At 33.7% G+C, this 24,201-nt stretch overlaps 1 protein-coding gene across 2 annotated transcripts in view; it reads right to left on the bottom strand.

Moving 5' to 3' along the window:
* Nucleotides 1-291: 291 nt before the first annotated feature.
* LOC143184491 (cholecystokinin receptor type A) overlaps nt 292-24,201 on the bottom strand; it is a 49,706-nt gene continuing 25,796 nt past the window's right edge. The window contains exons 3-10 of one of the 2 annotated variants that reach the window (XM_076386764.1): nt 22,835-22,949; nt 14,175-14,372; nt 12,482-12,667; nt 11,192-11,364; nt 8,116-8,340; nt 3,530-3,774; nt 2,280-2,410; nt 292-1,096 (exon numbers count right to left, since the gene is read on the bottom strand). In XM_076386764.1, the coding sequence (XP_076242879.1) occupies nt 1,059-1,096; nt 2,280-2,410; nt 3,530-3,774; nt 8,116-8,340; nt 11,192-11,364; nt 12,482-12,667; nt 14,175-14,372; nt 22,835-22,949 (1,311 nt within the window). In that variant the 3' untranslated portion in view covers nt 292-1,058. Of the gene's footprint in view, nt 1,097-2,279; nt 2,411-3,529; nt 3,775-8,115; nt 8,341-11,191; nt 11,365-12,481; nt 12,668-14,174; nt 14,373-22,834; nt 22,950-24,201 lie in introns of those variants that run through there. The other variant, XM_076386765.1, reaches the window with a different exon arrangement.

Genomic DNA, 24,201 nt, shown 5'->3' on the forward strand with positions numbered 1-24,201 from the left:
TATACGCTCTCTGACGTTCTAATCCTATTCAGTGGAAGTTAAGCTTCTGAAATTTTGAAACGGATTTTCGTGATACAATGTTAGACCTAATGTAGCCATCAGTGTAAAGTTTTGTAACTAAAACTGTTTAAAACCAGCTGTGAAATACTGCTGCAGAAGGTATTGATAGAGTAGGATAATGAATTTTTTAACAATGTAACTGTGTTTAGTGATTACAAGGTCTCATGAATTTCCTAATTTAATTCATTACTTCTATAAGCCCTATTTGATTTACCAAACGTTTAAAAAGTATGCAAAAAGAGATATGGCGGTGTTTAATTGAATTTTAGTCATTTATTCTTGTAGCTCATCATTCATAGGGACGTACTGATCTATGTATATGTTTCGTTTCATCGAACAACAGATATTTCTTAAATCTCTTATTCGTGCTAAATGCTACTTAAGAATTTAGTGTGTCTCGGAATTCCTATAATTAGACTGATGTGTATTTTATGATAAGAAACTGATAATTTCACATTCATAAATATTAATTAAAACGGAATCAAAATAAATATTATTGACATCTTAACTCTTGAGGTTCCAAGTTTGCTATTTTCAGAAAATAACCCAGATCACGAGAAGAAATGATTCCTTCTCATCCTCTGTCGCCAGATGTCAGGCGACCTATGATTCTCTTTGACAGTAACAGGTTCTACTGGGAATTCCCCGAGTTAAAAATAAAACGAGTATCGTTCGACGGTTGAAAAAACGTTGTTATACTAAAAGAATTCACTTTGAAACGTTAGAAAATGCGTTCCCACATTTAGGATCGAATTATGTACACCTCTTTGAAAGTTACCCTTTCGCGATCAGTCATACAGGAAGTTGAGATTGTCCATGCACGATGAACAAGATCGTGAATTACCGTTTACGAGAGGCTTCTCACTTTTAGGCAAAGTAACCCTGTTACTGGATGGACGCCAAGATATTTTTAAGAAAAAGTCATCCTGTTCGTTGCCAGCGTACAGCAACGGAACGGTTGGTCTCCAACTTTCATTGGCAGGAGTGTTCTGCCTGTACTAGACGCGATCCTCCTCCTCGAGAAGTCTCACCACCTCTGAAAGCAGAATTATCCCGCGATCTAATGACAAATTTTAACATTTCCCAAGATAGCTATCACTGAAGGAGCGACTCGAAAATGTCTGTTAAGATTTGCCCCAGTAATGGCCCCTCTGGCCTTATGAAATTCAATGAGCCGCAAATGCCACCTTCAGCGTAATAACAAGTCGCATACTCGCGTAAGCAAACTGTAATTTCAGCTAATATGGATTATGGGGCCACAATTAAGCTTCAAGCATCCGTGACGCGCAAATTCCGACGAGATTTGCATGGCGAGCTCTTTTAGCGTCTTGTATAGTTGCGTGATTCGAAAATTTTTTGCGAGAGAAATTAGGGGAGGCAGTACTAAAATAAATTTCGAAAGTCATATTTAATTGACAGAATTTTTTAGAAGATTCAGCCTATGTTGGACCAGAGATTGAAAACGGTTCCTCTTTATAAAATCCTCTTAAAAAAGAGGGAATATTTTAGTATAGTATTAACCCTCTCCATCCGTTTCCGCTTTTTATAACCAATTGTTCTCTAGTTCTGGACCTCACAGGACTTTAACAGACTCTGCAAGAGGATTCCAGATGCGAAAGAGTTAAAGAAACAAAAGAATGTCATGCCAGTATGCGAAAGCTGTAGTACAACTATGAATATTAATAACGTGTAATGACAAACACTTCAATTTTAGCTCTGTGGAACATCCTTGGAAATTACTGGGGCAACATTAATAATGCAGGAAGTTCGAGATAAGTTGTCAGCCCAGACGTGTCGCAAAATTTCTAGAGAGCATTACCGAAATTTCTGCGAAACTGAGACAACGGACGGAGACGAGTGTTCGGTTACAAAGTACGTTGGAAGTGTCTGCCATGCATTTTACAAATTAACAATACTGTAGAAATTATAAGAAAGAATGGAGATGAAATTTATAAAAGAGGTAAAAGGGGGATCCAAAGCAAAGCACTTCCACTTAATTAAAAATTAAGACATTTATGAGATACCGATAGAAGCTTATAAAGTAAAACTCATAAAATAATCTGGTTATTAAATATTCTATGCTGACCAAGCATCCATACAGCGATCTATTTTATTATTGCTATACTAATTTCTAGGCTATGGATTAAATTAGGTCTCTGAAAAACTACATGCCACGTAATTCATTTAATTACTCGTAACATCGATAGAAAATTGAATACCAGATCTGGCGACAAGTGAAGCTTTTGCAAGATAAACTGTCGATTCATTTCCGCTCAATTCGCTGTTGTTTCCAACTTGCGCCGCATTCCTGGTCGATGTCATGGCAATATCGCTGTTTCTACACCCTACTCTGAAATTTACATAGACAGTTTTACATGAGACCTGTACATGCATGTGTCTTTCGGAATAGGAATTCGTTGAACTCCAATAAAGTTTTTTCGCTTCAATACCGGATTTCCTGAATTCTACAAAGGATTGTTAAAAATTGGATTTGAGGCTTTTTCTCATATATGCTTCTTTTGTTGTTAGTTTGTAATCTTTTCTTTACAAAGCAACATTTTATAGCAAACGATGTTAGCTATTCAAATTTTAAGGTGCTAAAATCGTCTACAGAAATTACTTCATGCGTTCATACTTCAATGTAAATGAATTGAGTAATATTCATTACTTAGAGTAGCGAATTACTTTAGTAAATAATCTAGTGGAAGAAATGGTGTCAGATTAACAGGACAGTGTGATAAGTTAGCAATCCGGTAGGACACAATTAGTGCAGCAAAAGAATGCTAATTAGCGTTGGTTTTTTTCTTTTCTTTTTAATAATAAACAACGTAATATTTAGTTTTATATATAAAACTGAATTATTAGAAAATTAATTATGAATATAAATAAATATAAATAATTATTAGAAAAATGCTAGTAAGGATACAGGTATGTCGATTTGAAGTTAGTATTATTCTGAAATAACATTTTTCTAAATTGTTTTTGGGAAAATATGTAAGCTTGTACTGAGCAGATCTCGTGTTAATTAATAATCTATTTAATAAATCTGTACTTGTATTCAGTTCGATTTATGACATTAGACTTAAGTAGCCTTCGTTGTGAATGTCATAATATAAAAAAAAATAGTAAAGATGTCATCATTTGAAAAAAAAAGAGAAAAAAATGGTTTTTCCTGTTTCCTCTCTAATTTTGAATACGAAACATGTTGATAGAGCATAAAATTGTATGTGTCAAATGTCTCGCTATAGTTCAAAATACAGATCAAGTTACATATTATAGATTATTTTTTAGAATAAAACTACTTCTTAGTAAAACGAGTATTTCATTACTGATATATAATCATCTGGATCGTTATCTAAATTTAGTATTCCCGCCCAGATCGCTGAGATATCACACTGTGCACCGTCCGATTTGGTCTGGCTCATAAATCCTCAGGAGAAAAGTGACGCGACGTATCACCCTTGATTACCTCCAACAGCGGTGACAGTCGAAAAGGCCAAGGAACGCCTGTCGAAACTTTCTGTTCATGAAACAGTACGTGATGGGATTACAGCAGCTAGACACGTAGGCGAGTAGTTGCACCAAGCTAATGCCTGTACTTCCGACCACGGAATAAACCAATTCTGGGGCGAAAAGATACCACGTATTGATCACATGCAGTGGTGCCCAGCAGACGAAAAATTCCAGCACGATTACAAACAGCATTCTGATCACCTGAAAATTAGGTGCATACACATATTTAGTTGATAGCTGCGCTCTAGTTACACTGACCGAGATTGCTCAAATATTTTCTCTAAGTTGCAAGGTTCTGTTATGGGCTCTTTTAGGCTGTGGTTCCAGCGAATGTGTTTTCTGGCGAACTAATGTTCTGACGAATATGCCTGAACTTGTCTCGTTTATAGGATAAATAGTTCGGACATATTCGTCAGAAAACGCATCCACTCTAACCGCTGCCTCAAGTGGGTATTCTAGTCTAGTCAATAATTTTTTAAGTGTTTCTTGGGATTTTTTGTTTCATAATGGTAACTTATTTTTATATTGAATTTTTTTCGTATACATTCTGTCTATATTTAAGGGGTATGTACAATGTTTTTATTCTATAAAATATTGAAAATTATGGGAAATGCAGTTGTTCAGTACTTTGTGATTGCCACGATTTCGATCGTTTTGCTTACATAAAATGAACGAATCAAAAATAATCTTGTTTAATATGGACTCGTGCAAAAATATTAAAAATTAAAAATTTGTCAGCATGTGAAAGTCAGATTATCGATTCTTTATCTTTTTTATTTGTGACATTTTAAAAAAAAGTACTAAAAGGATGAAGATTCTCTCCAAATTTCAAATTTGCAAAATCAGAACGTGAGATATCATGGCAACCAGTTGGTAAAATGTGGTTTCAAGAAAATCGCGCTTAAAGTATACCTATTCTCCCCAACTATTGAAAAAAGCAGTAATTACTATAAATCTCTTGCTCCTATTTTGCAGTAAACCAAGTTACTGCTTTCTTGCATAGCTAGGCAGTATTAATGTGCAATGGTGAACAAACGCTTATAACTTCGTTCATTTTGCGAACTCAGCAATCTTCATTGACAGAAATATTTTCAAAAACATATACTTTTAGAAAATGATAGAATAGAAAACGAATTTTTGAAAGTCTCTAAAGTAGAATATTCCCTTAATAAAGTAATACGAGAATGCAGTCTTTCACTTTGATTAATTCCGAGCATGTTAAGACGAAATTCAGGAAATGAAAAACTGACTTTCTTGCGAAGACTTGCTACCGAAGGTAATTAGAGAATCGTGATTCCAAGCAATTTACAGAGGGTGATCAAAGTTTTCGCGCTGAAAGGAGTACTGCATTGGATGTTACTGTAAAGTTCTGTGATAGTTCTGTAATGTACTGGTGGTGTTGGAGCACGAAGATTTGAATGGATGCTGGTAAAGGAAAACGTTGTGTTGCTTCTTCAAAGCTTTCGATAATGCATTGCTGTACCTAAACTTAAATAGGTTGAAGCTTTTCAAGGAAACGGACTTTTAATCTAAATTACTCTGCTTTGCTGACAGTACAACTTCCCGCTATTCCGATTTGCATTTGTTACAGAGGGTATTTGTGTTACTAAATCAATATGCCAGAGGTTAATTGTTTCAAATGCTTAATCAGTAATTACAGGCAACTTACACTCGCATTAGACATTTAACTTTGAACCATTAAAACCATTATGGGAGGATTATCACGTAACGGGTCCAACAAATCGATTTTTCGTCTTTTGCATAAATCAATAGTACAACGTGTCGACGATGCATTCTGCAAATTTTTTAGTGGCTTTTAAAAAAATTAATAGAGTTACTACGTTATTAAAAGCTTCACGTGTTTTTCTCGATACCATGTTTTTCATCGACTAATCGACTAATTTACTTGACTTGAGACAAAGATTATTCTTTTCGTTAAAATTTTCTTCAGGGATTGAACATAAAATTAGATTTTATTTTTCACTTATAATATTTTTGAAGTAATCTTTTAAACTGAAGTTGTATGTCGAAAAACGAACAAAATTGCGGCTTTCTAATATTTATCATAAATACTAAACTGTCTGCCATCCATGGGCTATATCAAATGGTTACAAGATTCGATCACTACTCAATAAGAAGCAATAAGAAGTGAATAAAAAAATTTTTTGTACAGTTTGAGGGTCTTTCTTTATATCTCCAAAATTCTAGTACAATGTAACTTTTAGGTCTCTATAAAAAAAATTCCAAAAGAACCATTTAATTTTAGTCTTGCTATACAAGAATTCAACCTTAATAATATTGTCGAGTAATTTACAGTTTTTTGTAAAAGAATAGAATTACTAATATGATTATTGTGTTAGAAACTTAGTTATTGTTATAAGTATTTTTCTATGTGCATCATATAAATGTTAATTATACAGAGTGTTTGATAATGTGTGTCAGAAATGTTAAGGGGTGATTTTAAATTGTCAAAATGGGACAAAAATTAAAAATGACAAAATTGCGTTTAAAAGTTCGTTTTAGAGTTGGTAATTATTGAGAAAACGCCAAAAATTCGCATGGTGTGACTGATTCAGAACTTATTTTAGTGGCTTTGCTGTGTTTGACTCGGGACTATTATTCTTCTGATCGCACTATGTTTGACCTGATTTAAGTGCGCATTGGCAGTAGAACAAGTCTGAAGCTAGACAGATTTCACGCGAATTTTAAATATTTTTGCAACAATAAATAATTCTGAAACGAAGTCACAAACACAATTTTGTTATTCTTGCTTTTTGACCTATATTGATATGTAGAATCGTCTTTTAAAATTTCTGACACTTGTAAAAAATCCTGTATAAATACTTTCACTCTTTCTGTACCACCTCAGGCATCTGAAGACTCTAAATACTGTACACGTACATACATATGTAGGTAGTGAAATAGTGGTGTCAAAATTAGTGGATGATTTGATAAAAAGTAAAATAAGTTTGATCATTTAATTATTTTCAATCAACCTATTAAATCCTATAGAGATACTATTACTACTAGACAACTGTGTGCAATCATTAAGGTAACGAATTGCATTTGCTTCTGTAAGTATGGCTTCTGTAATGTCTGATAGTTGAGTACACCTTACAATTGCGGGCTTACTATTGATGGATCATAATGCTGTACAAAGCTCCACAATTCTGAAGTTCTCTATGTAAATTCTGAAACGTATTCTCTGCATTATATATGCGTAAATATTTCATATAGAGAAATCAAGTATCCTGTCATGCCTATTTTAGTTTGAATGGGTTTTAAAAGTAAATCTGCTGCGTTGAAAATTGTTTTTCTAAATCCTTTTTTCAAAGCTTTCAAGCTGTTCAATATTTTTTACATGTATGCACATTCTAGTTAATATCAGTATACATGCAAATATACAGTGTGTCTCATGAACTCTGTCCACCTAAATATCTTCGTTGTTTCCAATAATATGAAAGTGTTACAAAGGATGTAGGGTGTAAGAGAGTATAATATAATAAGATATAAATGGCATTTTTTAAAGGTAAAGGAGTATAGAAGATATAAAGATAAATTTTGTTTTTTTAAATGAATCAATTTTTTATGCTCAATTTCGATAGAATAACGTATTCTGAGTATAAAACTACTAAAGTACGATTTTCTTAAAACTCACCGTTTTTAAAATATTTGACTATTTTTTATTTAAAAAGACAAAGATGATTTCTATACCTTCTATACGTTTCTCCTTGTAAAAATGCCATCCATACAATATTATGCACTCTCTTGCACCTTACACCTGTTGTAAGTAATATTTTTTGGTATTATTGGAAACAACGAAGATATTTACGTGAACAGAATTCGTGAGACACACTGTATAAATGAATGGTATATATTATGTATTGTATATTAAATGTTTATTTTTTACTATGTCTCTAGCATTTTCATCACTTGAAACATTTCTCTATACTTTAGTGTTTCGAATATACAGAGTGTTCATTTATTAGTCCATCAAAATTCTTTTCGTAACTAGGAATCAGGTTTTCTTTTAATTATAAATAATCCCACATCCCAAAGTCTTGAAGATGATGACATTTAACTTTTTTATTATGTAAGTTTCTAAGCTCATCTTCAACTTTCTTACGCATAACCCTATAATTTTGTATTTAGCTTTAACGAAGTAAAGAACAAACATTTTCTTACATAATGGAGCTAAAAGTCAAGCATTTGTTTTATTTTATCGAGTTGAGTTTTGTTGCTGTACTTTTCCCGAAGTGGTGTACAGTTTTATCTAAAATATTGTACTACTTCTTCGTAGAAATTTAACAATTGTGTACTCCACATTTAATTAAGATTTCAATATAAAAAGTTAGTAAATACGCCTTGCTTTTATCATGCATTACAGAAACTGAGTTTCAAAGCGACTCATTATTAATATTAACGGTTGCACAGCTGTTTACCAATGTTCATTTATAGTTTTGACGAGCATCGTGAAACGATATTCTACTTACTTCATATTACTGAACCATACGATTTCCGCATTTGTAAATGTGCACATACCTTTTTTTTAGCCTCGATGCTCTTGCCCATATAGTTGCTTCGTATGACGTGTCGCCTGCTGAATGGACAGCTGGAATCTTGCTCCTCGTCGACGAACTCTTTAGTACTTCTTGCCAAGCAACTACTGCTATTGGTTCGGACCTGTATCCTTGATTCGTGAGCGAAATCCGACCCGTGGCATTTTCCAGCGAGGACTCTAGAGACTTTGGTGCGCGGAACACGTACCTTTTTAAGGCGATTGGAAAGATGATCGTTAATTTAAAGGAATGACACGATACCAAGATATTCTGCGATTTATAAGGAAATATCGCAAGGTGCAAATCTCTGATTTTAATGAAACTTGGCAGGATTGTAGGGTAACCGAAGATATTCGACACGTATTTTTTTTATCAGCTCTAATTTATGTCAAGGGGGTCAAAAACACCTAACTTTAAGAATTATTTAAAATAAAAATTGAAAAAGAAAAGAAATAGAAACCTATTCAGAGATTTGAATGTGGAACCTGCACATTATGAGTCAGTACCTACTTGTATTCAGCTTTCGGACTTTCTAGTAAATTTATTTGATTAAATCATATTTTCTGTAGAAACTCCAATTCTTTGCATATAGTAAATAATAATTATTGATAAAAAATGATTTTTAAATCATCTTTATTTGCTACATTTTCATCTATGCAAGAGTCACTGACTCTGAACCTCTCGTATTGTTTGCAACGAGTGTGAGACGTCGCGAATATTTATTGGCGATGTTATTATTTATACATTTCATAAGCAATAAACAACATTTATTATAATGTAATAACGAATGTATTATAAGGATATACGGTTCTCTTAAGGCCACTTGCTTCAGGGCCCAATTTCGCATAAAATGTAGTCTAACTAGGAATGTTATTATTTCGTTTATAACGTAAGAATTTAAAATTCTATTTTATCGATATTTTATGTTTTGGTTCATTGTATTCACATATAAATTTGTGAAACGATCGATCAACATTTAGTCAGTGAAAAGAACGAAAATATACTATTTTTTAATATATTTTTAAAACAAGTTAATATTTTCAAAAGCTGTTTGCACAGGTGGATTCGTCGTTTAAAAATACGTAATCGCTCAATTTATACCATTTTGCTACACGCAATAGTTTTCGAGATATTAAGCGAAACATGTTTTCCACCCCTAAAGTTGGGGGTGGTTTTGACCCTCTTAACATGAATTAGAGCTGATATAAAAATACATGTCGAATATTTTTAGCTACTCTACAATCCTACCAAGTTTCATCAAAATCTGAGATTTACACCTCGGGATGTTCCCTTATTAGTATAGGCGCACACAACCAACAATTTTGTTAGTTTGATTAATGGCCAATCACAGACTGAATAATCCTACTTTTTCTATCTAATGGATAAGAGACAGTCGATGTATAAAATTCTCTTAAGACTGTAATCGATCTTTAATTAGACCGACGAAACTGTCGGTCGTGTGCATTTAGGTTTAACAATCTTGTACTTAATATTTTTTGTCTTGGTTATGATTTCATTTGGGAAGTCTTGTTCCTTCGTGGCCACCATTTCATTATTTATTAAATTCTTCACAATTATTAATCAGTAGGTATTTTACTATATCTTTACTTATTTTAGAACATGTATTTTTAACAGAAATGTCTGTTTAAATAAAAGTCTGTTTTTAATAAAATTTATAATTTTAGTTTATAGCGTGTATCACCGACAAATTAAAATCTCTAGAAACGTTTGGTGATTATTTCAAAAGCTAAAATTTGCAATAAAATCTGTTGATTGAATGCTCTCGAATTTTTTGTGACAAATATTGCTTTAGTGATGGATACAAAATATTTACTTTTTATCGAAACTGATAAATTCATATTCTTAATTTATTTTTTCGATATCAATTGTTTGCTTTGTTATGCATACATGTTTACTTATAAACACTTGAACACACATGTTGTTTATATTCATAAAGTGATCGGGCAAGGTAAAATTAAATTTACTAGAATGATTCAACAAGAATTAATAGCACTGCGACGTTTAAACTCGCAGAATCTATTTGAAATCTATTTTTTATCGTTCTGACAGCAGTATTCAAATTTCTGCTAAAAAACTTTGACCATTTGTATCTGTTATTCATTTAAGAAAAAAGTCAATATTTTTTTAAAAAGACTTTTTCCGGCTAAAAGTGCATTTGTTTATTTACAAGGGAACTACACGAAATGATCAGTTTCGATTTTGATGAAACTTGGTAGGTTTGTAGAGTAGTCAAAAATATTCAATACCTATTTTTTATATCGGCTCATATTCACGTTAAGGGAGTAAAAACCGCTCCCAAAGTTGGAGTGAAAACTATATTTCGCCTAATATCTCGAAAGCCATTGGTTGTAGAACAAAATGTTTAATTATTTGTTTGAAAAATCTTCTTAAAATTATTCATTTCAGGACAGTTTCACACGAAACGTGGGTAAACAATGAGTACAATTATCTCTTTTACGATATAAAGATTCAAAATTCCAAAGTATCCTTATTTTGTGTTTTGGTCTATAGTACCCACATATAAATTTGTGAAAATCTTGGTTAAGATTTTTTCCCAACAATGATCAATAATATGTCATTTTTGAGAATACTTTTTAAAGAAACAGTTCACACAAGTTCACACTTCAAAAAATCGATGACACAGATGGATTCTTTGGAATTTAAAGGTTTTTGTATATCTAATGATACAAAAGAGATTTAGATGAAATATGTTTTCCACGCTGAAGTCAGGGGGCGGTTTTCACCTCTTTGACATGGATATGAGCCGGTATACAAAATATATGTTGAATATTTTCGGCTACTCTACAATTCTATCAAGTTTCATAGAAATCGAAAATTACCACTAGGGGTAGTTTCCTCACTAGTTACCTTTTTCTACGCAAATACTCACAAAACAAAGAAGATATAAAAAAGATAAATGTACTGCTGCGACGTAAACGATTAAAAACAGGCTCCCGTTACCCACATCGATCCCCCCGTAAGTCAAAACCTGATGACCCACTTTCCTGCCCTGAGGATATTGGCCGTCACTTTCTCACCCTAGACGATACTCCCTGAGGAGCACTTTGGAAGTATCCATGCGACGAGGAAAATCCTCGTCTTAATCTTGAGGATGTTCCACAGGCATTAAGGACGACCGTGGTACCAGGCCCTCCATCACCATTGTCGTACGGTGGCTCGCGTACTGATACACTGGATTCTGTTCTGTCGACTAGAATACGGATCCATTATTTGTATCGATCTTCAAATTTCTAGAAAAAATCCTCGACGTTACTATTCTCCTACATTCTCGATTGAATAACCATATGTCCTAACTGAATGTGCGACACGCGATAAATACGACCGAAAAACACCGACAGTACACAAGCAAATAATATTTACGCGTGTCACATTTGAAATACCACTACATTCGTATGATTCATACACAGCAGCCAGATTTGTTGCAACGATTCTGTCTTCGTACGACATTCAATTTGGACGAAATTATACTTTCACGGCTATTTAACTGCTGTTTGGAGTAGGTTTAACAACGAAATATTTGAAAAACTCGTGGATTATCGAATTCTCACTTTGAGGTGCCGATTTTAAGCAGTGGCGGAATGGATTCAATAAAATTAGTTAGGTAGGAGACAAAGGGTTCCCACTGATATAATTGGAGCTTCTTCTGCACTGGTATGTTAACCCATAAATAACTAGTTTTGAGCAATCGTGCGTTTTACGTTTTTTCTCAAATAACATATACATAGCAATTTTATTAGCTATGTTGTAATATTGTTCATTAAAATAATTGTTTAAATATAAGGATAGCAGTTTACGAATAAAATATAATGTAACTTCTAAGAAAATACCAAAAAATGTAAAATATTATTATTGTAAAATGGCGTATAGTTCAATCACATAGTTTTACATTGGTGTATTAATCCATAAATAATCATCTTTAATTTAACTAAAATAACTTATCGTGGTAACATTTTTTAATAATAATTACTAATATTATTCATTAAAATAATTGTTTAGATATAAGGATAGTAGGTTATTATTATCTATTAATGAAATTATTGCATGCTTCTCGTAATATAAGGTTTGAATGTCATTTATTCCAAGTTTTTAAGATTTCGGAAATATTCAATAATCGAGTATGAAAGGAGAATTTTCTGTTCGATTAAACATTACTCTCTGTCTCTGCGGTTTATCCATATTCTGCTTATATCTATAGCGTCACATTACGGCGTATTCAAGGTTTAATGCTTACGGGGTATTAAGTGCTTTAGTGAGCGAGGAAATTGCATCAAGTAATCGTAAATATCTCGAAAACGTTCGAAACTTACGACGTTGTTGACAGGTTGAAGTCTGCCGCATTTCTTGCCGTAATCCACGCCAAAGTTTCGCTGCGATTAAAGAATAAGCTAGGCTCATTACGATTAAAGGGACTAGGAGTAGCGTTCCATCCAGAAAGAGATTGTACGCCCTTTCAGTGCCAACATTCGGCCATTCTTCTCGACACTTTCGTCTTCCTGGAACACCAGACAGGAAACTTTCTAGACATTTTCGAGGCAGAAGTAAAAGCTAGGGTGTCTGAAATATGGAGGATATCGTGATTTAAGTTCAACCTTCGGAATATATCAATCTTGAATTGTTACTTAAGAAAATGATAGGCGTATCTGCGTACCTTTTCTAGATATTCAATAATTTAATTCTTTATCTTATTTTAGTTTTAGCCTAGTTTGCCTGCAAATTAGAATGGATTTTGAAATAAGAAATATTTTTCAACCAAGTATAATTTTACGTGTGAAGTTTAATTTTGAAGGATATTTATGAATGATCGCTCTTGCGTATTTTTCAATATTTCAACTTTCTACCTCCTTTTAAATTTTAATTTCGATTACCTGAGTATTCATCAATTTATTCCTGTAATCTTAAACGGTATATTATCTTTTAAAAGAATATCTAAACCAGCCGAATATTTTTGGCTAAAACCATAGACTTGATTTGAGTATCGAAAATATTAATGAACCGAAACAGATACGATTTTAAATAAAAATCAGAGCGTTTGAAAGAGAACGCCGATTCAAAATTAATAAACTTGATTTCAAGGACATTTATTTCGAGCAGCTAAATCAAATTTATAATTGACAATTGAATTGTAAAGCTGTCTAGATATTTCGTTTCAATAAACGACACGTTCATGATTGAAATTGTTTCACTGGATTCTGGAGCTCGTATTCCCGTATAATCGTTTAAACGGTTCGAGAGAAATAACATGTATTCTGAGCTTCGCGTGATCACATATCATGTCACATATTCGTGATAAGAGGCCGCAGTCCGCTTTGTTTTGAATGTATCAAATGATTCGCGTATCTGCAAAAACGTACCTATATTGCACACGTACGGTCGTTGCATATAAATAACAACTTTTTTTCTTGAAAAATGAGTACAGGCGAATACGTAGGACTGAACGCTCTGTATATTCATAGAGCAAGGGCAACAGAAGCGGAGAAAATAACTGGCACTGTGTGAATGACATAACATATTAAATAAACTGTTGTTTCATAGCTGTAGTGAAAACTACTTTTAGTTTGCTCGTTTGCTGTTGACGAGTTGTGTATTTATCAGTAGAATATGACGTATCAAAAATAGAATAAATTTCATTTAAAATTTGGATCGAATGAATAAATTTGTCACTCACGAACTTGAAGTCTCAACAGGTAAATAGTTTTTAGTAGACTGTAGATTTAGATAAATAAATGAAACCTAAATACACATTTGTTTTACCTCTGAGGTACTAGGTGTAATATGAATTTCAGTTTTTGTATTTTGTATACTTTTACGTACTGTATCCATGCATTCTTCATTCTGTACGTGTTTTATAATTTTTTTACAGATTTAAAATTCTCATTGATGCATAAAGATCCTCAGTTTAGTTTTCAGACACCCTGGCTAAAGTGATTCTCCATCAAAGTAAAACAACTGTTTATTATTTCAAAAATATTAAATGAGGTTTGAATAAAAAATTGTTCGTACCCCCACGTATATTTTTAAGCTGCGAAACTACGAGAATGGGAGCGTTCCATGTTAGGCTCGCTGTCCACACCACGACGATCATTTTGTAAGCGTGAAATTGAGTTTGCCATCGTCTCGATTTCAGTGGCCTGCAAATGGCGAAGTAACGCTCCAAGGAAATAGCGACGAGAGTCCAAACGCCCACTGACACGGACACAGCTAGAAAAATTGAACAGAGTCAATCAAGCGAATCGACAATGGACACACAAGCGATAACGAAGCATCAGCAAAAAAGTATTGTCATGTGACCTATTTTATTATTTCTTACTTGAAAGATGGGATATCCCCACAGGAGTGTCGAAATAAAAATAATATTATGCATATGTTCTACCTAGCATATTTCAAAACAAACATTAGCAAGGTTCTTTTGAATGACGAGTTACGAAGAAACTTTTACTTGTTACGTGAATTTAGGTTTTCCATTGAATGGCACTTTAGATGAATAATTTGTATTCAAGTGATATATTCGACCAAACAGAATTTACTTGGACGAATATTTCAGACACGTACTCTCTCATTAAATTTCAAATGATGGACTTCGAATTATGGAATAGTCATTGAAAGAAGTTATAATACTCTTTTAGAGAAGAGAGATATTAACGAGTTTATAGCGAGAATATTTTCTGTAATTCTGTATTTAATTGGGATGAACTTTTGCAGTAGTTTATATTTTGACAGTGAGTAGAAGTTTGGTGTATATAGGGATGTCAATGCATAGTAGCTGACGAGACTACAGCAGTGAAACATATTAATACAAGCTTTTGTGTTGATACAGACGACAATTGTAATATCTGCACGTTAGAATGATTAAGTTCATTACTAGACCTTTAAACCGACGCACGTGACGTATGTATATGAATGAGGAAAATAACCCGACTGGTCGTGAATAAACCAATTCAGCGTCACATGTAGGATTTTCAGATGTTATCCAAACAGAATGAAATATGGAAAATAATCAAAATTTGAATACACTCCAATGTTTTGTCACTTCAAACGAATTCACAAAATTTCCATTTATCTATACTCAATTGAATCTGCTAAAAAACTGATATATATTAGCTTCTTGAAAATGATGGGTCTGTAATTTTTTTTGAAGACATTTAATCCTTTGCATAAAGCTTTAATTATAAATATTACGCAGTCATTTAATTAACAGTGAACATAATTCATTCGGTGAAAATTTAGAGAAATATAAACTGAATTAAAAAGATTTGAACTATGAATGTATTTGAAAATGAAGAAATCGAGATCGAGGTAATAAGAATTTATAATAATGTAATCGCTTTCGAGATAGGCCTTTGGTCTGATTTGGTCAATGAGTAATAAGAGTTTTCTAATATTTGAACTACTTGAATTCTTTACAATCTACGTGTACGTAAATATTTGACAGAAAACTCAATCAATATTATTTGCATCCATATTGAACTCGATAAGCGTGCAGTAGCTACGATCTAAATCTGAAAATGTGTGGGCGAATCTCACAGGGACAATATTCCTATGTGACCTCTAACAATTTTGACCTTTCACTCCGCCCATTGACTATGAAAGCTTCTTTCAGTATATCGACAATTCGGCGAAAATGTGTATATTCAAAGGCACAGGAAGAAGAACTGTTAATACATTTTTAGATGAGCGTTAAATGGAATGGTCACGTCACTAAGAGCAAAATCGAGCGAAAGATTTATACCTGCAATGTTTGGACTGTAATAACTGCCGCTATTACATGGGTAATTAACAGAAATATTTGTCTGATATAGAATTCACAAGTCAATAGAGCTTACTGCTAGAAAATTCTCTTTTTGATGCATACATACTTGCCTTTAGCTTGAAAAATTCTATTTAGTATTCAGTTCAGTAATTTTACTCACGTATTGCTCTTTTGTTGCAGTAATAACATAACTAAAAAACATCGGTTTTACGTGAAGTGATGTTATATTCTTATTTATCGAAAAATTATGATTTTCGAGTTGTTCCACTGTTGCAGAAAATGAACGATATATAGGTATTTATGCGTTCAGTGTTAAATTTTGTGATAATAGGAAGCTTATACGATTTTATGAAAACTTTCAAATGCAAATCCTTCTATTGATATTCGATAACTATGCCGGTAGAATTATATTACTCATAATCAAAAATGTTATTGTTTCACTGTTCGATTTTTTTTTCCTGTAATAAATCCATACACTTAGGAAATTGCCAATTTGTGATGTAAGCGGGCTTTTGGGAATCCGTAGGTTCATCCTCAAAGTCAAACTGATGGACATGACTACACATTCGACACACCTACAGCAAGGAGCTTCAACAGTGGGATATCACAGGCTCCTGCCAGCTTCTACTTTGCAATAAAATTCACAAAGAAAAAAAATCATTTTGTATCGCAAATCTCACATTAAGGCAATATAGATAAAATTCATTTTTTACTATGTGAATTTAGTAGATGCTTATATATTACTTACAATTTGTGCCTATATAAAAATTGGGAGTATGGTAATTACTATTTCGTCTTTTGATAAACGTCAATAGGTATCTGTTTGAGCAGAAGTTAGGATTAAATAAAAAATATCGATTCTACATAATATTCGTTAAATTTTAATAAAACAAAAGTTCTTCAGTAACTTGGTCCCTTCACAAAAGGAATTGCTAGGTAAATCTAGGTATGTAGATATTGGAAATCCTCTTACAAGAGCCCTCCGAAATTCTATCTCAGGAAGCGTTTGTCAACAGTGTCTATCATAGGAATTGTCATCGTCCTATGTCGCACATTATCGAATTGATATTAAAGAACCCTCTTTTATTCGATTTCCTTCGCTTTCAAGGATTCCCTTAATCGATTCTATACGCGAAAACGATTGCAAAAGTACCAAACAATTTCCTTTCTTAGTAAGCTATAAGCCTCGTAACATTCTCGATGTTAATTCAAGAATTTCGATGTTCGATGAAATGAGAATGTGCTTTATCTTCCAGACGCTATAATTTGCAGTGTTCATATTCTGTATATTTTTTAACATTGTATAAATTGTGTAATTTTTTACACGTTTAAAATGTTCATAGATGCATAAAATCCCCAGTTTATTAATAAGTTCGACAAGCTACAGATGTTACAGTAAAAAATATATTGTGATTAGAGAATAGAATGTTTAATATGAATTAAATATATTTGCTTTGAAGTTTTGTATTTAAAAGGGTAGACCAGGACATGGCAGAAAGGTGACATTACTGACAAAATTTGGGAAAAATTGAATAGTTGAATCTCAGCGTTTAAAGAGCGAGAGAGTAAGAGTCACATCTGTCTTCTCTCTCGACTTTTCTCAGCTGTCGATGTGCCGAGCTCACATGGCTCGTGTAATAGCATGTATAGTGCAGGGGAAAGTTTTCTAAATTTTGTAAGTCCCAACTCGGAATCGTAGTGTCTTCATCTTGCCTTCATTAGACAGCTATGTGTCTGTAGGTAATGCTATTCCTATAACGAAAACTCTAACAGCAAATACCGATCTCGAAAAGTCACGTGACTACTCTACCCTTTAAAAAAAGTATGACAAGAAAATAACACTTCTCAGTCGTTCAGTATAATACTTAGAAAATCCTATACAGTGCAATGATACTGCAACCACAGCAGTGGAACGTGCGAAATTCGCTATTACAGCTTTGGTTTGAAATAACAGATCTGTGGTTCTGCCACAGCTCGGAGGACAGTTTGCTCTCAGCGGAGCGAGAGAGCACACAAAACGTTTTTGCAACACATCGTGATTACACAACCGATGAATCTAATTGGAAAAGCGAAATACATACGTTCTACTTAATCTTTGAACCACTCAAAGAAGTTGTAATGGGAATTTCTAACGAGAGTACTGTCCTAATTCGAAAATGATTAAAATCCAAAGATTCGAGATCAAATCTCGTTAGTAAATGAGGTTAGTACCTATTCGACCATGGTGCCTTAACTTGCGAGTCATAGGGCGTAGCCATAAGCCGTCTCTGCTAGGTTTAACGATCTGTGACATTATACGAAGGAAAACGCTTTTGTGCCCTCACGCCTTGTTTAATTAACGAGGTTCCTATGTTCCTTCCTTCGACTATCCAGTGGGATTATGTTCTAACATTCTTATAACAAATTTCAACCGATTGCCTATTAACCTCATAGCTAAAACAGAAGCTTATAGTACCTTCTCGTTTTGCCTGAATTGTAGACAATCTTCAACAAAAATGAAAACTATTCTATCCAGTAAACGGTACATCGTAGTATCGATCTCCCGTCACGAACAGATTCTTTGCCCTTGGACTTGGAGGCTGTGAAAAACATTTATATCCCATAAAATATTCAGTTCGAACTGGACTTTATTATAATAATCCAAAAAGGATCTGATAATCATTGCCTAGGGATCATAGGAGGTCTTCCACAAAAATCGATCAAATGATGGGTAAAGAAAGAGTTTCACGTGAATGCAATAAAGTCCGGAAAAATCGGTTCGTGTTTTATCAAAAACTTTTCCAATACACCCAGGGCACGTTTCATCGAAACCAACTAGAACAGCTGAGATAAAACGCCAGCACAAAGCAATCATACGTGTAGTAGGACTGCACTTTCGGGAGCGCACTTGATTTTCGAAATCGGACCACGGATAAATCTTCACCGACAAGCTTGCACGCGGTGAGATGGTCGGGGCGGTGCTTTCGTCTAGAGCTTTTCGCAGTTCAGGAGATTCACGCTTCACTACGCTGGTGTTTCAAGTTCCCGAAGGTAAACGGCGAATAGAAAAATGGCCAAGTCTGTTTCCCTTCGAAATTAACTTTATTACTGGGGCAAGGGGATCTAACAAGCTTGCTCAAAGACTTCCTAGCATCAGGAGAAGCAGAGGAATTATACACAGTTGGGTGATCAATTTACTCTTATTGAAGGTCCCAAGATGGAAGAGCGAAATAAAGCGATTATCTTTGCTGGAAAACCTAAGTTATTTAGGAAACCTAAATCAGAACAACAAGATGTAACAAACATAGCTTTCGATATTTTAAGGACTGGTAGAAGATCCAAATTGGAACATAAAATATCCCATGACATGATACTTGACCTGTCTTCATTTTACAATAATAATGCCTTAAAGTCGACATACCTATATGCTAGATTGACAATCAGCGATTTCTGCAATTTTATAGATGCACTGAAGGGCAAATGTAGAACAAAAACGTCTTAATACATTTTATTGTATCTTTTATGGTTCAACTTTTATAAAGCTTTAAATATCTGCGATCTATTTTCTACAAACATCCAGGATTTTTTAATTTATCGTAAGATATTTTCTTTTTAAGGAATCACTTGGAATTTTCTTCAGAATGCTTTTGCGTTTCGTCTGCGCGGATCGACCGCTCGCGATTGAGCGAACGAACTACTCAAGTTATATGAGATTCAGGTACTTGAATTTCCTATACGTGTCTGATGGTGTGTCCAAACGCGCATGACGCGTACTAAGGTGGGGTCATTTAAATGTATTTGGGGCTTGAATCACTCATGCTAAGGGTTAAACAATACTAAAGAAATTGCATGAACTGTGCATTCAATTCAATTCAAAAGTGGCCGAATGGATCTTACAGATACAATTTTATGGGGCGACTAAACGAGATGTCAACTGCAGGCACGGAAACTCGCATTCATGAATTTATTTTCGATAACAGGCGATTTACAGTAGAAAAAGTTCTTGAGAATTGTATAGCCTGTGATATAAAAAACGATGAGGTTTACAGAGAAATGGAGTGTTTTTCTTCCTATCAAAAGATCAAGGTAGGAGATTCTGTTATAACAGTCGCACAGTACAAATCTAGCTCCACCAAGTTTCTTTTTGTTTGGCCCCCTGAATGGGAGATTAAATGAAGTCAAGTTTCGCAAGGAAGAGATAAAAGCAAATATACAAAACTGGAACAGTCAACATGGTAAACAAGTCTTTTTTACTGGAGTAAAAGAAATTAGTAGAGGAATGAGGCTATTGTGTTATTGTAGCAGACTAGCAGAGAATTATGCTATTCTATATAAAATTCAAAAAATTAAGAATTCTCCGCAGAAGAGCTTAAAAAATTATCTGATAATTAGGAAATGGTGGTAGAATACAATATTTGACACAGCTGACTAAAAAAAAATCGTATGTACTATGTACTTATTAATTTCTTTACGAATAAAATGGTTTTCGGGATCATTATTTATAAGATGACCTAATAGATACCCAAATTATAGCATTTATTTTATAAGCTATATTAACCCTAAAACGACTACTGAAAATTTTATTTTTTGTCTGTAAACAAGAATCAGGTGCAAGTGTCCTTTCTTAAAATTCCAAAAGAAGAATGCAAAAAGAATTTTCGAAAATAATAAATACTATTTTAATGTTAAGATATTTTTGGGGTCACCCCCAAAGAGCGTCGTTCTAGAGTTAAAACAGTAATCATTTGACTTTTTACTTATTAAATTAAATGATTCTCGCATAAAAGTAATCTGTGCAAAAAAATCCGTAAAGGCGCAATTTTACTGAGGCAACACTAGGCGACTTCTAGTATGTCACAATTGCTTTTATGTTAAATAGTATCTATATATTTTACAATAACTAAAAAATTATTTAACAAAATTCTCCTAAACTGAACCATGAAAAGGTTTGCTAAGTAATTTTTCAACTATTGTGAATGTGTATACAGGATGTCCCAAAACTGATGATACAAGTGGAAAGAGGATTCTCCATGAAAAAATAAGACAAAAATGCAGATTAAAAATGTTTGATATCACGTTTCGTTTTCGAGAAAATTGATTTTGCATTTTGATCGAGTATAAGTTTATCGAATTACAGTTTTAGCCGTTTAAGGGATGAACGGTGAAAGGGGAATGCTTCTAGCGTATCGTAGAGACATCCAGTGGTCAGAGCGAGAGTGTTCCCCTTGCCCCGTGTACCTTTCAAACATTCAAAACTGTATTTCCGTACGTCTGCATCCGATCATACTTCTAACCTAACTTTTTCGGAAAGGAAGCACGATATCAAAAACGTTTATTATATATTTTCGACTTATTTCTTCATGTAGAATAACCTCCTTTCCGCTTGCACCATTATTTTTGTGACACCCTGTATATTACTGAACTTGAAAAATATTCTGGCATGCTACAAGTTGGCCAGTATTTCCTCACGGGAATTGCGCTGCAAAGAAGTTTTGCATTAGTTCAAGTTCATGGAGTAATCTGCGCAAAATACGTAGAATGCCTTTCGCGATTCCATTCGAGGGAGAAGTATGTAGTTAGCGTCATCGACTGGCTAGCATTTCAGGGACTCGATAAACTTTGGCATTCACGATGCGTACATGCATCCACAGTCGTTTCACAGTTACACATTTCGTTGGCCATGAATGTACGCACAGGTACGAGAGAGCATAAACGTTGCTTTTATACCCGTGAATAATGCAGGAACGCGGAAAGGTCGATCACGGGATCTCGTATTTTTTGCTCAATCGATCGTGGAACGTATTTCAGCAGCAGGTGATTTCGTTTCCCTGCTAGAAAATTTTAACCCTTGCAACCCCCATTGACTGTCGGCCACTTAACCTGGGCGTTCCTAGAAATCTACTACCCTTTCCTCCTAATGGGAGCTGGTCTATTGGAACGGTTTCATTTGATTCCAACGAGAGAAAAACATTTTATGACGAAAGTTCGTAATACTTTAATTTTTCACTGGGATAAAGAAGTTGTAGAATTTAAAGATCTATGGGGAACATATGCTATCGTTAAAGAATTTGATATATTATTTGATGCATTCATAATTATGCAAGTATAGCTATGCATACGAGAGCGAGGCAATCAGTTTCAACAATTTTAGAATCAATAATACAGAATCCATTGTGTGTGTTTTATTTAATGATTTCGTTGCGTAATAATTTGTAAATATCCTACAAACATTGTAAACAAACACATTATTTATCCTGTAGACATTATATGTCGCTTGGTGAATCGTATCGCAAGCCGCAAGTGTGTACAATACAAAGTGGATTTTCAAATTTGATTATCTCGAAAACAAAGCCGAAAATGAACAAGTTTTATTTTTTATATTTTTATAATTTTTTCATAAGGAACAACTTCCTTCGCGTTTGTACATGTTATTCGGACGCATCCTGTATTTTAAATGTTAAATGGACCTGATTATTAAACTCTTTTTAAGAGTTATTGTAGGGTAGATATTATTAAAAAATTGTCCTTTTGAAATCTTCGCTAACTATGTATAATAAAAGAGTATTTTTGCAAGAAATGATCAATGTTCTACTTGAAAACTTTTATACAGTATAAAGTTTTGATATAATTTAATAAAGGATACTTTGTTAGGAAAAGTTCTCGTCTGCTTTCTATTTTCAGGGTAAAATTACTCTTTTTAGGGGATGTAATCTTCGTCAGACGTGCTTCAAGTTATTCTTTGCAATCAATGGAGGTATTTAACGAAACTAATTATCGTCGAAATATGATTAAAATGATAAAGTTCTCTTTGAAGGCACAGAGAATCTTCATAAGTGGGAGGTTCTAATTATGCGTAATGCTGCTGTGAAGATCTTAAGCTGACAGAAAAGCGACAGGCTTTCAGTAAGTCACGGAGTCTAATTATAATACGTACCTTGGAAGTACGATATAAGTTTACACAGGGTAAGCCCGAAGACGAAGTTCTTCAGCATCTGGCCAAGAAGCGTAAAAGGCATGCAGAAGACGCCGAGCAACAAATCCGAGACTGCCTGAAACGCGAAATCGGTGGGAATTAAGAGGGATTATTTGAAACTTCTGTTTAAATACTCTATTTACAATACGCTTTAATAAAGTACTCTTTCGTTATAAGTGGGTTGCTATATTCGTTAAATCTTCAAATTATTTACAGCAAATGTGTTTCACTGACTCTCGTTAAGTAAACTGTTGTAATGTTCACTCTACTATTTTTTAAGAGTTACTAAAGACAGATTCATTACCTTGCAAGAATTGTTTTCTCTTTCAGATCAAATCATTTTTTGAGTCTAAGATTGCCATTTCTTTTTTCATTATCTAGAGTCGAATGAAGAGCTCTGGTAGTGTCGAAAATTGTTTAATATCTGATTTTTTAGTAAGAGAAGAAATATATTGGTCACTAGGTTTTGTCCAACCTTGGCCTACCTCATAACATCATTTTCATTCGCGAGTATTTTGTATTGAATTGAAAGTTATACGCGAATATTGGGATGGAAAATATAGCTTATTTAACGAAATCTAGCGAGAATTTAAATGCTTCGGGCGTTTAGTTTTCGGAGATAAACTAAACAGAACAGTAAGGGAGATAGAGCGGACAATCCAAATTAATATTTGGGGATTCAATTTCAACTTTATGAACTAGCGAACTATATCTCTGTATGTATGTGGACATAAAGAGTATCGTTAAAGTATAGAATACAGTAGTCGTCAATCAAAGAGCTCCTCTCGATATGATATTTTATTCATTTCGATTTTCATAAATCCCAATTCATTTTTCACAAAACGAAAATACGCTTTGCAATTAAAATGAATTTTCTCAGTTTAAACACGCAGAATGTATTGAAAAGGTGTTACGAAGTATGTATAATATAACGAAAAATATCCTGTTTGCAATGGTTATAGCTTGCTGTGGCCTCTCTCAAAAGGAAATGAACACAGTATCTTTCATTTTTAATCCCATTTCATGCAACAGAAAATTTCAAATAAAATAAGAAAAAGTGAACACATTTAATACCAACTGCAATAAAATCATAGAGTTTATCATTTCAATGATGCCTACTTTTGGGAGACGACATCACCGTGTGAGGACGAGCTAAACAAACTCGATATAATGTCAAATAATCTCATTGTACAGAAAATATAGTTAAATGGTGTATTTGTTGCTCAATCCAACACGTGAATGGGATTCAGTGACAAGCCATCTTCCTGTTTGATATCTGTTCTGTCTAGCCAAATCGCGATTTCGCATCGGGGAGTTTCAGTTGGTTC

The sequence above is a fragment of the Calliopsis andreniformis genome, chromosome 10 (assembly GCF_051401765.1).
Source record: "Calliopsis andreniformis isolate RMS-2024a chromosome 10, iyCalAndr_principal, whole genome shotgun sequence".
Lineage (NCBI taxonomy): Eukaryota > Metazoa > Arthropoda > Insecta > Hymenoptera > Andrenidae > Calliopsis > Calliopsis andreniformis.